Raw genomic sequence first — 13388 nt, forward strand, 5'->3', positions numbered from 1 at the left:
TGGTCTCAGCTTATCTTCGTCATTCTTCCCTAGTCTTTGTACTCACTCGAATTGACTACTTGTTGGTGTTATACCTAGCTTTTCTGAACAGAATTGGATTATTTCCTGTGCCCTATCTTTCAGTGGTGCTCCAGCTGCTCCATTTGCACTATTCTGATACATTTACATTTTGCTGCTCCAGTCTGCTCCAAAAGCGGAAAATTGGTCAATATTGGGCCTTAGCTGCACAAAGAAGAAAACGCGGTCACGTGAAAACGACTATTTTTGGAACCATTCAGGCTTTCAGTTGGCAACCTACTAAACGTTTCCTCTGTAAGCATTCCAGGGTGGGCTGCCTTGTGGTAGAATCATGGAGGAAGCAAAACTCTGGAGAGGCCCTCACTATCTGAACTACACATCAAAAAGCGTGCCGGAAGTCGTGTTTTCTCAAAGACTAGTGGGAGCCTTTGCACAGCCAATTGTAACGTTGGATTACAGTGTAGCTAGGTGCAGCGGTGTCATCTGCTGCACTGTCTGCTGCGCATGCGCAAGCACACTGAGACGGCGGCCAAGTAGGGAGGGGGGAGCCGGCTTCAAAAAATGCGACGTAACCGCCTCTCCTCTTTTCCTTTCCTTCCTCCATGGGCAGAATTTAGCAGCCTGTTCATTCACCACATGGAAGAAGGAAACAATTCGGGAGAGGCGGTTAAGTCACGTTCTTTGAAGCCGGCTCCCCCCTACTTGGCCGCCGTCTCAGTGCTTGCGCATACACAGCAGGAATTGGAGCAGACGGCACCGCTGCACCTAGCGTTACTATTGGCTGCACCGTCGGCCAGAGATTCCCAGTTGTTACGAAAACATATGACTTCCGGCACAGTTTTTGGCGTGCCGCACGGAGAGCGAAGGTCCCTCCAGAGTTTTCCTTCCTCCATGCTCGCGCATCATGTTGGTTGCATCATTTGAGCCAACTGAAGCAAGCTGAAGAGTTGAAGAAAAGCTTGGAGTAGTTCCATCGAGGTCAAGCTTTGTTTGAACAAGGGAATTTCAGCCTTGCTGATTCACTTTGCGAGCTTGATGAATTTGTTGAATTTGTAATAAATTCTAAGAAGCGTTTAAATATTGCCAACGTGAAAAAAATAATGGTTCAAATAAGCGCGTCATTTGGACTTTTAGTCAGGCATGCTTGGCTGAACTTGAGTGCAAGATAGTGCAGCATTTATAAAATGTTTTGTCACTGTTTTTTGTGAGCACCTGTCTTCTGTTTTATTCTTCTTCCTAGCTACACATGGCTGAACCTGATCCCGTTAGTAACAAACTTTTCTGGGTGACTCCTTTATTCCGTTTGTGCTGCTCCTGGGCTGCTCCAGAATTATCGTTCCAATACAAAGGGGCATCTAATGTAATTAGTGATAGCTGCTTCGAGATTGTGTTGCGGGTGTGCTCAGGTGTGCCAGCTTCATCTGGACGTTGACTGGCGATTAACATTTCCAGCGTTGCTACCCTTTCTTTCAAAAGCTTTACTTCGCTCTGTGAGGCCGCCTCTTTTTGTTTGGCCGTTTTTATTTCCTCAAGCAAAGATGCCTCAGTCTCTCATGCCTCAAGTTCTGCACCCTTTCAGTCAAGTGCTTAACTGTGTTCTCTATGGCAGCCTCTTTCTTTTTAGAATATTTCAGTTCCTCTAGCAAAGCAGCTCGATTTTTCTCCAGATTTTGGGTTGTTTCAAGGACAGATGCATAACCTTCTTCTGGCTTTTGCAATCTTTCTACAATCATTGTAAATGCCTCAGTTCCAGCCTTATTCATGGGACCGGGATTTCACTCAACATCACCCGAAAGAATTAAGTTCGTCAGGCAGTGATTGGCACAAACAACTTGACGAACATAAAAACTGCTTGGACACATCAGGAAACTCCCGTGGGCAAGAGACCGCGAACAGGCAGTAATTGCTGATTCTAATACATATGCTGTAGATTTCATGTAACTGACCTGGAAAAGTAGTTGTGAGCGCATCGTCGCTGGCGCAGTGTCATGCCTGATTAGGTTGTCCTCTGATCCGTGTTTATATGCCGTGCCGATTGCTTCTGATGGCGAGGTTGCCAGATTGAGAAGCCAGTTGGTACCAGATGCGGCGTCAAAGGATCCAAGGCAGGCCATGGTGGGAAAGGAACATCAGAGGTGGTCTTCACAGCGTGCTGCACATCAGTGCTGAATGAAGTGGTCTTCATTATTGATGTGATCAGCCGTTGCCAGGAAGGCGTCAAGGACACTGATACTTTTTGCATCCTATGCAACATGACAATTTCCTGTGGTCAGCATGCTGCTGCTGCTGTCAATCATCATGGCAACATGAAAAACATCTGGAGGCAGCAGCAAAGCGGAGAGATTCATACGGCATACTACTAGTGACCAAGACTGCAAGCCACAATAGATTTTTCACTGAGAAAGCCTCGTGCCTTATTGCAGGATCGAGTATGTGAGCCTGAGGCTATATTTCCAATGCCCATTGCTTCAAAGGGGATTGACACTGCAACAGGCATTTATGAAAATATGTTTCCTGACAGCGATGTGGCAAAGAATTTCACCTGTGGAACGGTAAAGCGTTCCTATGTCATCTCAGATTGTCTGGGGCCTCACTTCAAGTCGAAGCTTGTGACAGGGTTGTGTCATCCAAATGGTTTTTTCTTTCATGATTCGATGAAACTCCAAAACCTGAGCAGCGTGTGCAGCGGTTGTATTTGCTGGTAAGGTATTTCACAGTGTGCAGCAAGTTGTTGCTGAACACTTGAGATCTTTTAAAAGGATGGAGACAACAAATTTTTGGTTGGCGTGTTCTTTGTTTCAAGCGTTCGTATTGCCCCAGGACGCGTGATACACACTGTGCAATTCATATATGCGAAGTAAATGCAGTCGCAGACCGTTTTTTGGACTCTGTGGGACCCGGAAAGTGGTCCGAATAATCGAACAGTCCAAAAATTTATGAAATTAAAAAACTTTTCTGCGAGAAACCGGCTTTCAGAATCTCAAACCACCAATGCTTGGTAGACGTCTGTCGGTTGCCCGTAGCTGACAGCGTGTCAGTCGGCCAATGCCCCAGTCACATTACAGCGACGCGCTCTAGACAAGAGCAACTGTTGTCATTGTCTCATCGACGTGAAGGTTTCGCTTGGGTGCCGATGCTCCATGTTGCCGGCTGGTTTGTCAGCAACGGCATATTTGCCCATCAGCACACAGGGTCGCCGATGCGTCGGTCACATCCAATACTTGGCCATAGATGACCTTACATACAGAGGAAGCCCATAACAAGGTTTTTATAGATTCAAAATTTGGTGGCTTAACCCCTTTAATCTCGGCCTTGCCACTGGAGATATACCGTATATACTCATGCATAAGCCGCCCTCATGTATGGCCGCATCCCCCCCCCCCCCCCCCCCCCACTTTCGGCTGCAAAAATTAGAAAATAAAACAAACTCGTTTAGTCCCACAAAGTGCTCAAGATGGCATCAGCAAGTGTGCGCTTGGATTCTGCACGTGTGGCGTTTGTTGTCAGCATTGTCAGTTTTTTTAGAGTCACAGGGCTGTCATACATCATGGACGGCACAGAGGATGACCTGCTTTAAAAGCACGCTAATGAGGCGAGCTCGTCAGACAGCGGTGAGAGTGCTGATGAGCTAAGCTCGTCCAACGGCGATTAGCACGAAAGCGGCAGTGAATGGTGAACTAAAATGTTCGTATGTTCGTTGCCATCTTCTTAATGGCCTGATTCGCGTATAACCCGCACCTGAGAAAATTTGATGAAAATAGTGCTGCTTTAAAGGGAACCTGCACTGGAGTTTCCCTGCCTACCACTAGCGCCACCTAGCTGTCATCTCCCCACTGTTTGAAAGGACGAGGGCAGCTACCGTTGCTAGAAATGCGGAAAGGCGACCGAAAAAATGCCAAAACCATCGGCATACCGTGTCATTTGCAAGTGCCACTTTGAAGGGGGCTACGATAAGGGTGTTTTCTACTTGCTTCCGTTGTGGCCGCTCGAATAAAAGCGGCTACAGAGATAGATTCGGGTGGATGGACGAGCACGGCAAATCTGCTTGCAGCTTAGTCGGTCGTTGGTTTTTCGTCCAAGCTTCAATTTGCTTATCGTAATGCAGTTTTGCCACTTGTAGCGCATGCAAGGTGTGCAGACCAGATGGTAAACTGTGCAAGCCGCGGCCAAAGCCCGAAGGAGCACGTATTCTGTCGGGAATTCCAAGCGACGTAATGCATCACCCTGCATGTGTTGTCTATTTTCTTTTTCTTCCCATTATACCACCGCAAGGCTTCTACAGTGGCTCCTTAAGTACGGGTGAGAGGTATAAGACAGCTGTGCACTCTAAAAACAATTTACTGGGTTGGTGTTGCTCGCTGTATGTAGCAACTAAAATCCCCATCGCTTCAACTGCACTCGGAGTGCTTTTGTTTTTTGTTGCTTCAATGTTAGCACGAAAACTTTCACACAGTGTTTGTTTCAGGATACGTGCGTATCTCCAGGGATTACTTAGCTTTGTTTGTTTTACATCGAACCGAAACAATTTTTCTGTATTTAAATGTACTGCGGTAGGCTGTGCTTCAGGATGACACTTCGCTTATCGGCTGCACTGACGTGCTTTTTTTTTATGTCCGACATGTTCCGTGCTCTGATTTTCTGCCGTAGCAGGCGCACTAAAGGGGCGGAGGAAGGCATGCTAAGCCCATACCTGCCTCAAATTTCGCTTAGTGATGCAGACGATAGTTTTTCTAGTTTTCCCTGAATGACTATTTCATTGTGTGACACTGAATGAAACAGCTTCCAATGTTGAATAATTTTTGGCTCCTAAAGGTGGAGAGCACGTTCTCAGGCTGACTAGTCTGCTACAGATGGTCACTGTGTCGTCCCCACGCCCGCGTCTTTTCGGGGTGGCTTATCACTGTCGTGCATCGCGATAGCGGTGTCCTGTAGTGGCGTCATGCAGTGTGGCCTCAAAGCAAGCCTTGCAGGTGCATGGTATATATGATGTACAGTCTTGGTCAAGTCTTAAGGCCAAAGGCTCTTCGCTTCAGCCGCATAATAACCGTTATGGCACAATTAAAGGCCGAATGACCTTCAAATGCTAGCAGTTTTCTTCTTGCGGTAGAGAAGCTTCCTGCTTTGTTTTGAATAATCCGCTATACGAAGCAGTCTAGGAGCATTCGTTTTGCTGCAGCTGAACACTGTGGCCTTAAATGCTGGTTCACATGCAAACGATTGAGCGGCGCGTAGCAGCGAAAATTTCCAACTTGTTGGAACCTCGCAGCGGCCGCGACGACTCAAAATTTTCCACCGCTGTGGCAGGATTCGCCTGCATTTTCGCTTGCATGTGAAACAGGCTTAAAACCTTTGACCAAGACTGTACCTGCGGATCCCGTGCGTTCTTTTAATCTCGAAAGCTTGAAGAGTGGTAGTAAGGCATGAAGTTTGGCTAGTTGGTTCTTGGGAACATATTAAAACTGCGCGAAGAAGACAGGACAACAAGAAGAGGCACAAACAGGAACACACAAAGTGAGTGGTAGCCTCAATGAAACCCATGTGTAATGGAAGTCGTACACGATCGTAATCTGGTACGATTGTATTGAGGCGCAAGGACAGGCATTCGTTTCACGTCCAGGTATGTTTCCATTGGTTTACTGTCAGACTCGCTACATGCGTTCCAAATTACGACGAGCGAAGGGCAACCTGAGTGGACAGATTTTGGCCTGGTTAAGATACTAGTGTAGTTTTTTTAAAGCACAAAACCGTGGGTTTGATCCCGGCTGGAGTAGTCGAATTTCGATGGAGGCGAAATTCTAGAGGCCCATGTACTGTGCGATGATGGTGCACGTTAAAGAATCCCAGGTGGTCGAAATTTCCGGGGCTGTTCACTGCGGCGTCCCTCATAGCCTGAGCCGCTTTGCAACGTTAAACCCCAAAAACCAACGAAAATGTCTAACAAGTTTACTGTACGTAGTGCATGTAGTTCACGGAAGTCCACTTTAATATTGACCCCATGCATTGGCACGAAGCTTCGTGTCTTCGGAGCGCTTCCTTACCGGGGTACACATTCTGCTATGCTAATGCTTCCGCCGTACTCGTGCAAGCCGGAGAGGAACAAAAACACACTCAAAAGGAGTTTTACTTTGAAACCCGTAGTGCAGCATCAACGGTGTCATTCTTCCCGCTGTGCTGTGAAAGCATAGCCGGTGTCGATGCTGTCCAGCGACTGCGGCTATCAAAACTTGTTGCTGAACTAATGTTGAAGAGCTCTTGCTCTTCGGAGCAGTAAAGCTGAGACAGTCTATGAACGCAACAGAAAGCTGATGAGGCAGCGATCAATCTAGCTGCGCTCCAACAGCGTCGTGTTTTTCAGTCCTACTATGTGATTACTCATTTTAAAGCCAGGTGGCACTGGGTGTCAGATCCGCTGGGCAGCGCAGGTTCCCTATACACAAGTATATACAGTATTTACGAGAACATGAAGGCTTAGCACTGTTTTCTGACGCTGGCATCAGGGATCCGCCGCAGAGATGCTGCCTTGGCGCGGACAGCTTCCGGGAGGTGCACTGAGTTTGTACTACAGCAATGAAGGCAGTGCTGTCACTGGAGGACGGCACACGATTCACAGCGTTGTAAGAGATATGCAAATGCCGGTTCGCTCTATTGATCGTCATATCACCTCCTCCATTGCAACTGGCCATTGGTTGCCGTAACCGAAACCCCGAAGTAACCGAAACCCCCAAAACCCTTTGAAACCATAACTCTGGAGAGCCAGGTGACAACAGTGAACTGTGACTGTTCAGCTGGGTAACCGTGGTTAAATTGCCTGGTGGTTAAATTGCCTGTGGGCCTAGGGTATAACCAGTTTTCGACCCAGTAACTCTTGTCCCCTTGAGGGCATTCTGCTTTGTTGTCCAGCTGAGAGGGTATAGGAGAAAGGGGGCCTCCAAACCGGTTTCCATTCACTGCCAGTCTACTTGCCTTTCTGGATCTGCCCCTGCCATCTGATGGGCTGTTGCTCCAGGAGGGCTGATGACTTCCTTGACTAATGACTGCCACAGCCTTCTGCAGATGGCTTCCTTCAACAAGCTAAGTAATGCTCTGGGATAAAAAAAAAGAAATCTAAAATTTTAGTCTCCCTATCCTTTAATAAGGTCTTTAAAATGAAAATTTTTATTATTACGGATATAATAATGAAATTAGGTATGATTGTTTATATCTTCCTTCTGTTTTCAAAAATATTAGTTTTCTTGTGTTATGAGAAAATAACTGAATCCTAAATAGATCATTTCTTACGGGTTATTAAGAGACTTTCCTTTAATATTTTTTAGTTCTGATTCAAAATGGAGGTGCAGACTATGCCATTTATATTGTTAACGAGATAAGTCATTATGTAGTAGGTATTCACATGACATCATCCGCAAGGTGCGCTAGCGGGACATTCGCCATGTAGGTGGTGCCAGTTTTGGAATTTGGATAATAATAATGAGCTGTGTATCCATGATGCGTACTGCAAGAGTAGCAGACAGTTATATCAGCTGACATTAAAAGCTGCAAATTGGGTGCATCCTTACATGCAGTGCAGCTGGCCAGTTTTTGGGCAGAGTTGTGGATAGGGTGGCCACTGAACAGGCAGCTGGGTTTTATATCACAGCACAGAATTCTACTGCAGACTTCATGCACATAAAGCGTTCCACAAAGAAAAGTGGACATTGGGGCATTTAACAACGTGCAAAGGTGTTACGGATCACTAACATAGGCTGGGTACCTCTCGGAGCACTTGACACTGCAAGCTGGCACTAAAGGACTGCCAACATGGCACGCTAGCCGCGATGACGCTCATGCCGTCTGGTAGCGCAGCCTCATTGAATACCTCCTATAGAAATTTTCAGTTATGTCGAAGCTCAATAATTACCAAATATAATTGACATTGTTTTTAAGAAAATTTGATATGTTACTCAGCCTTTAAAAAAATAGCCTAGCTCCATATTTCAGTTAATTCAGTGGTATACAGTTAATTGAAATTGCATCATAGAAACATAACGAAAACTTGCATAAAACTAGCCGTGTTGGCTAGATACTCGAAGCTGAGAAACTGGCATTTAAAGTGCGTGTGCCAGCCATTTACAGGCAGTTGTAGAGAGCTCAGAAAATGATAAAATGCGGATATCCCAAGCGGATTTCACAGTAGTGATTAATACCAGTGTGCAGGGAAGGGTGCTAGATTCCGAATAAGACCAAGATGGTGGCATCAGGCACGCGGTGGCGGGAGCGAATAACGTTTAGTGCTGCGTCATTTTTCTCTGAACTTGCAGTTTCGATCTCCGGAGGCGTCAGATGTATCGATTTTTTTAGTAGTTGGAGGATGCGTGAGCCCTTATAACTTTGTAGATAAGTACTTCAGAGTATACTGAATTTGCCATTTTTGAAAAATTAAATTGTCACATTTTTCTGCCATTTCAAGACCTGCGTTGCCCCTTAATTCTCTTGAAAAGGGAAACTTGGCGAGTGGAACAGAATCTAATGCAAATGGTCCTTTATGGTTTTTCCGTAGTCATTCCAGATTAACTTCTCTGAACTTGTGAAAGGTTTTGGGACGTCAGTGTGACCACGATTACTGCTAGGACTATCTGCAATGAAACTGCCACCATGCATACTCTAGCAACTACATGTGCCAGCAGTCTCACCTTGGGAGGTGGCCAGCTCCACTTTGCATTGCTATAGCCTCCCTACACATTCCATGTGTGACATGTAACAACTGGAAGTCGAAGCTGTCTCAGATGTAAGCACACCCAGTATAGGAGTTTTTTAAAGGTCTTCCTGCGCAAGGAAGATTGAAATGTTTTGTTGCCACACCCAAAGCAGTTGTATCGCGCTAAATGCCAAGCCTTGCATACACCTAGTCAGTGTTTCTTACTTGCTTTCATACAGTCATTGTTTCCTTTTGGGATCGTGCTCCAGCAAGTGCAGCACCATCTTAGAATTACAAGTCTCGCTGCTACCGTTTTTGCGAGAGGTGTTGACCTCTTGCAGATGATATGGCCATTGTAAGTTTGCAGCCCTCGGAATGTACAACCGGCGGCGAAATAAGTCCGGGCAGAATCAGATAAAACAGCATCGCCGTGCGGTCTGAGGGTGCACTTCGGAGGGTGCATCCTTTCATGCTCGCAGCCGTGTCTTTTTTTCTCGCCTGCAGTGGACTAGCTGATGGCATGCAGCGTTTGGCGGCAGGGGTCGCTTTCTTTATTCAGAGCATGACGCTCGCAGTTCGGTGGGCGCCCGCGTCTCGGGTAATTTTTTTCACACGCGCCTCTCTCCTTCCTTCGCGGTTCACCTTCTTCGGCGCGCATTCAGCGGCACGCAGCTTGAATTTTGCATTGGAGCGTCTTCGCCTCGCAGGCGGCGTCATTTTAGGTAAGGAAGAGCACACGACGCCAGACGGTCGGGACGATGTCGAGAATAGGGCTGTACCGGATTCCTGGTTCTTGCGAGATTATGGGATTCTAGCCGTACGATATCATCCTTAAAATGCAGTTTTAGCATAGCACCGCATCCGCGGTGAACCATCTGCGCATTGGGCAGATGGCCCTGAGGAGCGCACACCTGCCACTGCGCAGGCGTAGCTGGGTCCCTGCGGAAGCGGATCGCACTGCGTTACTAGATTCCTTTTTCTTTTACTCGCCGATTTTTCCTTCAAACGTAGTTACTAAAGAGGCGGAAAGACGCCACGTTGGGGCGCGTCGTTTTTCGCCATAGGTGAGTTGCACCAACGAAAATGTAAAAAAAAGGACGCATACACTGGAAGATACGGTACATATATCTGCGGCGAACCCTCTCTCCAAAAGCCTGCTCCAGAGTGACTAGCAGGGTTACATGCCCCCATACCCCTCCAGTTAAGCGATGCGATGGCGGGTGCTGCCCCCTAGTGGGGCATGGAGACACAGTGGGCAGGCTGTGGTGACTTCGCAGAAGGAGCGCCCTCATTAGGCGTGTGTGCCACAGCAGTGGCCATACGGCTCGCTGCATGTTATTACGATGTGCTCGCCTTGTCAGTCCCCTGTGATGGGCCCAGGCGGGGCCATTTTTCAGTGTTTACTCTGTAGTCCTCCCGCTTGCGGCAGAAAAAAAACTTTTAGTCCATTAGAAGCATAAGCGCACCCAGTTTTTAATTGCCGGTGTCGGAAATTTCTTTGCGCGGCATTGAGTAGTTGTGAACAGTACCCACGCAGGCCTGGCGACACAGTGCCGTCTCTCGCGTGTTCGGCGCCCAATTTCATATTGAGGAGGAGCGGGTAAACACGCCATGATGCGGCCCAATTTATCCACGCCTTCTTACGAGTAAGTGAGGATATACAAGGGGTTGCGCGGCGGCGGCTGCCGGGCAGAGGTAGAATCGCCAGCTGCGTGCCACCGGGTTACACCACGCCGCGCGGCCACTGCGTTTACAAAGTGCGCGGCCCAAAGTGCCTCTTCCGATTTTTGCTTTCTTCAGTGACCTAGTACCTAAAACTCGCCCGGCTGTCACGTGCCTTTTTTTTTAGTGCGAAAGCACTAACAGACGCACCAATCCCGAGCGAGAATCTTGTGCTCTGGACTAACCCGAGTTTACCTTAGTTGCTGGTGTAAGCTCAGGGCAAGTTCGGAGGAGCGTCGCGCCAGCGGTAATGGGAAAAGGGCATAGCGCCACCTGGGTCACGTAACCTTGTGGCAACATCACAACCTGCGCATTGGATTGTGAGAAAACTGACCGCCGTGGCAGTCAAAATAATGACTGGTCGCAAAAGGTTGCTCAGGAAGAGCAACATGGGTCGCACGATCCCTACCGGTGGCTAGGAGTAGCGGCGCATCGCTTACATTGGAACACTTTTCGTGAAAATTGGGCTTGTAGCGCGGCGTCCTGCAGTTTTTCATGCTGCGTAATGGAATATCGAAGCCAGTAACAACTGCGAAATGCATTTTTTTTATACAGCCGGCGTTGGGGGGGTGTACACCGTTGGTCGCGCCGCCGTCTTCATTGGTCAAGAGGCCGTGACGTGGCACTGAGGACCGGTGAAGCTGCCGACATTGATACGGCGTTGCGTTCGTGCTGATTGCAGCTTTCCGCGGTGTGGTAAAACCAATTATGGCGACTGTTTCTCTCGGTGACCTCCCAAGGAAAACGGGTACCCTACCTAGTTCGTTCATTCCGTGTGTCACCTGAAACAAAACAAAAAAAAAGACGCAACCAAAACAGCTCTAGGCCCAAGCATACGCCGGCGGGAAAGACGGGTATGCAATCCACGCGCAAAAGAATGGGTGCGAACAATACGTGCTCCAAGACCACCACGGGATGTCTCCTGCCCCGCCCGTCGTCCTAAAGGAAGGCCCAGGGCCGCCGCGGTGGCTGAGTGGTTATGGCGCTCGGCTGCCGGCCCGAAAGATGCGGGTTCGATCCCGGTCGCGTCGGTCGAATTTCGATGGAGGCGAAATTCTAGAGGCCCGTGTGCTGTGCGATGTCGGTGCACGTTAAAGAACCCCAGGCGGTCGAAATTTCCGGAGCCCTGCACTACGGCGTCGCTCATAGCCTGAGTCGCTTTGGGACATTAGACCCCCATAAACCTAAGGGAAGGCCCAAGGCGTTCTTTGATGGAAAGAATCCAGCAGCACAAAGCTCACCTCAAAATGAGCGGCACTGCGAGACATGCGACCACAGATAGACCGAGCTACTGTGCTGGAGACCAAGCCAAATCTGCGCGCAGGGCTGCTGCTTCAGTCATGGTATGTCCAGCAGACGCCGGCAGATATTAATCGCTCCCTCGGAACCATTCCCTCATCGTGGTGTAGAAAAAAATTGGCAGTGGCTTAGCTCGGCTATGCCAGGGTATACGTAGCTGACGCTACGCTGAGTAGAAATTGGCAAACGCCCCACTATATGTATACCCCCACAGATACCTCTGCGCATGCGGCTCCGGCGCGCCAGCTGTGCGCCGTGTGACGTCACTGCTCCTCGCGCAGCGCGGCTCTCCAGGAGCCACGCGAAACTGCTCAGCCTCGACCAGTGTAGCTGACGCTACAAAATTCGCAGCACAAAAGGAACGCACCGACAGGAGCAGGAATAAACAAGGCGGGATTGTGCACCCAACTGCATTCCCTGTTCCTATATCCGCAGTTTAAGTTCGGCGAACTGGCGGTCAACTGTATGTGTGTTAAAAAGCAAATCCGCTACTCGGCCGCAGTCTCACCTTTACGAAGAAACCGAGTAAGGTTTCGAATCGTCGTGTTTTCAGAACTTGGTTGCCGTTCATCTCAAACCAGAGGGACCGCTGTAGAACTTCTTCAGTTTAATCGCGTAACTATTAGTGGCGAGGCAGCAGCGGGTGGAAAAACGAGGTATCACAAGCTTCGATGCTCGCAGCACGCCCCAGGAGGTCTGGCCGCGCCTCGTGCCATGCGGGAAAGCTGGGCCGCCTCGGCAGTGGGCTCTTCCCCGTTGCCGCCGGTCGCACGCGAGCAATCGCGACGATTGGCACAGAGGCCCGCAGTGTGAGCGCGAAAAAAAGGAGACTGAAGCTGTGCGCGTGGGGTCAACTCTGCGAGAGCACCGCCGGAGCAAAACCGGAAGCTGCGTCGCCGCGAGCACTCTCGTAGGCGCACGCAGCCGCCGTCACTTGGGGAGGGATTACGTCTCCCGTGTGAATGCCCCTACGGCGGCGCTTAAGTGTCCACCGCTTTCGCGCGTGTACTCGGTTTGCCCCTACCAATTTGTGTGTGAAAAAAGCATCTGGACAAATGAGTTCCGGTAGCACGGTAAAGTGATCTAAATGTTCTGGAAGAAATCGCAGAGGTTAGAGGCCGAACTGTGGCGCTTTTGGCGTGGAATAATGACCCTGAAATGTCCAGTAATTCCCGTGTCCCGTAGAGCCCTCTCCGGTGTTTGGCAAGCTGTAACTTTCTAGTTGTACCCCCCATCGCGGGAGAATATCGCTTCGAGTCGACTGGCGCCCCGTTTCCGTGCGCGCGTCAGTGGCCTTGAGTGGGATCACCATTCCGCGGTGAAGCATGCCCAGCGCCCCTGGGCGGGCGCGCGCACCGCAGCGCACCGCGCGCCTTCGATCGGCCAGTGCGCGCGCGGCGGCTCCCCCATGCTGGCCGGCGACATGCAGTGGTGGCCGGCGCCACTCCTCGTGTGGGTGAGCTCTTCACGTGACCCGATGCCGCCATGTGCGCTCATGTCCGCCTCTCTTCTCTCTGTGCAGCCTGGCAATGACCCGTACTGCTTTGTGGAATTCAGCGACCACCAGTCCGCGGCGTCGGCCCTCCTGGCCATGAACAAGCGGCTCTGTTTCGGCAAGGTGAGTGCCTCCTTCCCTCCAGCGGAGACCGCGCACGGGTGGAGAGAGGAGAAACGT

The 13388-nt window shown here is 49.5% G+C and overlaps 1 protein-coding gene across 4 annotated transcripts in view; it reads left to right on the plus strand.

Moving 5' to 3' along the window:
• Positions 1–13388, plus strand: part of Rox8 (TIA1 cytotoxic granule associated RNA binding protein Rox8) — a 128770-nt gene that overhangs the window by 20714 nt on the left and 94668 nt on the right. For all 4 annotated transcript variants that reach the window (XM_077643768.1, XM_077643787.1, XM_077643761.1 and 1 more), the window contains one exon: positions 13236–13331. In XM_077643768.1, coding sequence (XP_077499894.1) covers positions 13236–13331 — 96 coding nt within the window. The remainder of the gene's footprint in view (positions 1–13235; positions 13332–13388) is intronic.

Source organism: Amblyomma americanum, chromosome 1 (genome assembly GCF_052857255.1).
Source record: "Amblyomma americanum isolate KBUSLIRL-KWMA chromosome 1, ASM5285725v1, whole genome shotgun sequence".
NCBI lineage: Eukaryota > Metazoa > Arthropoda > Arachnida > Ixodida > Ixodidae > Amblyomma > Amblyomma americanum.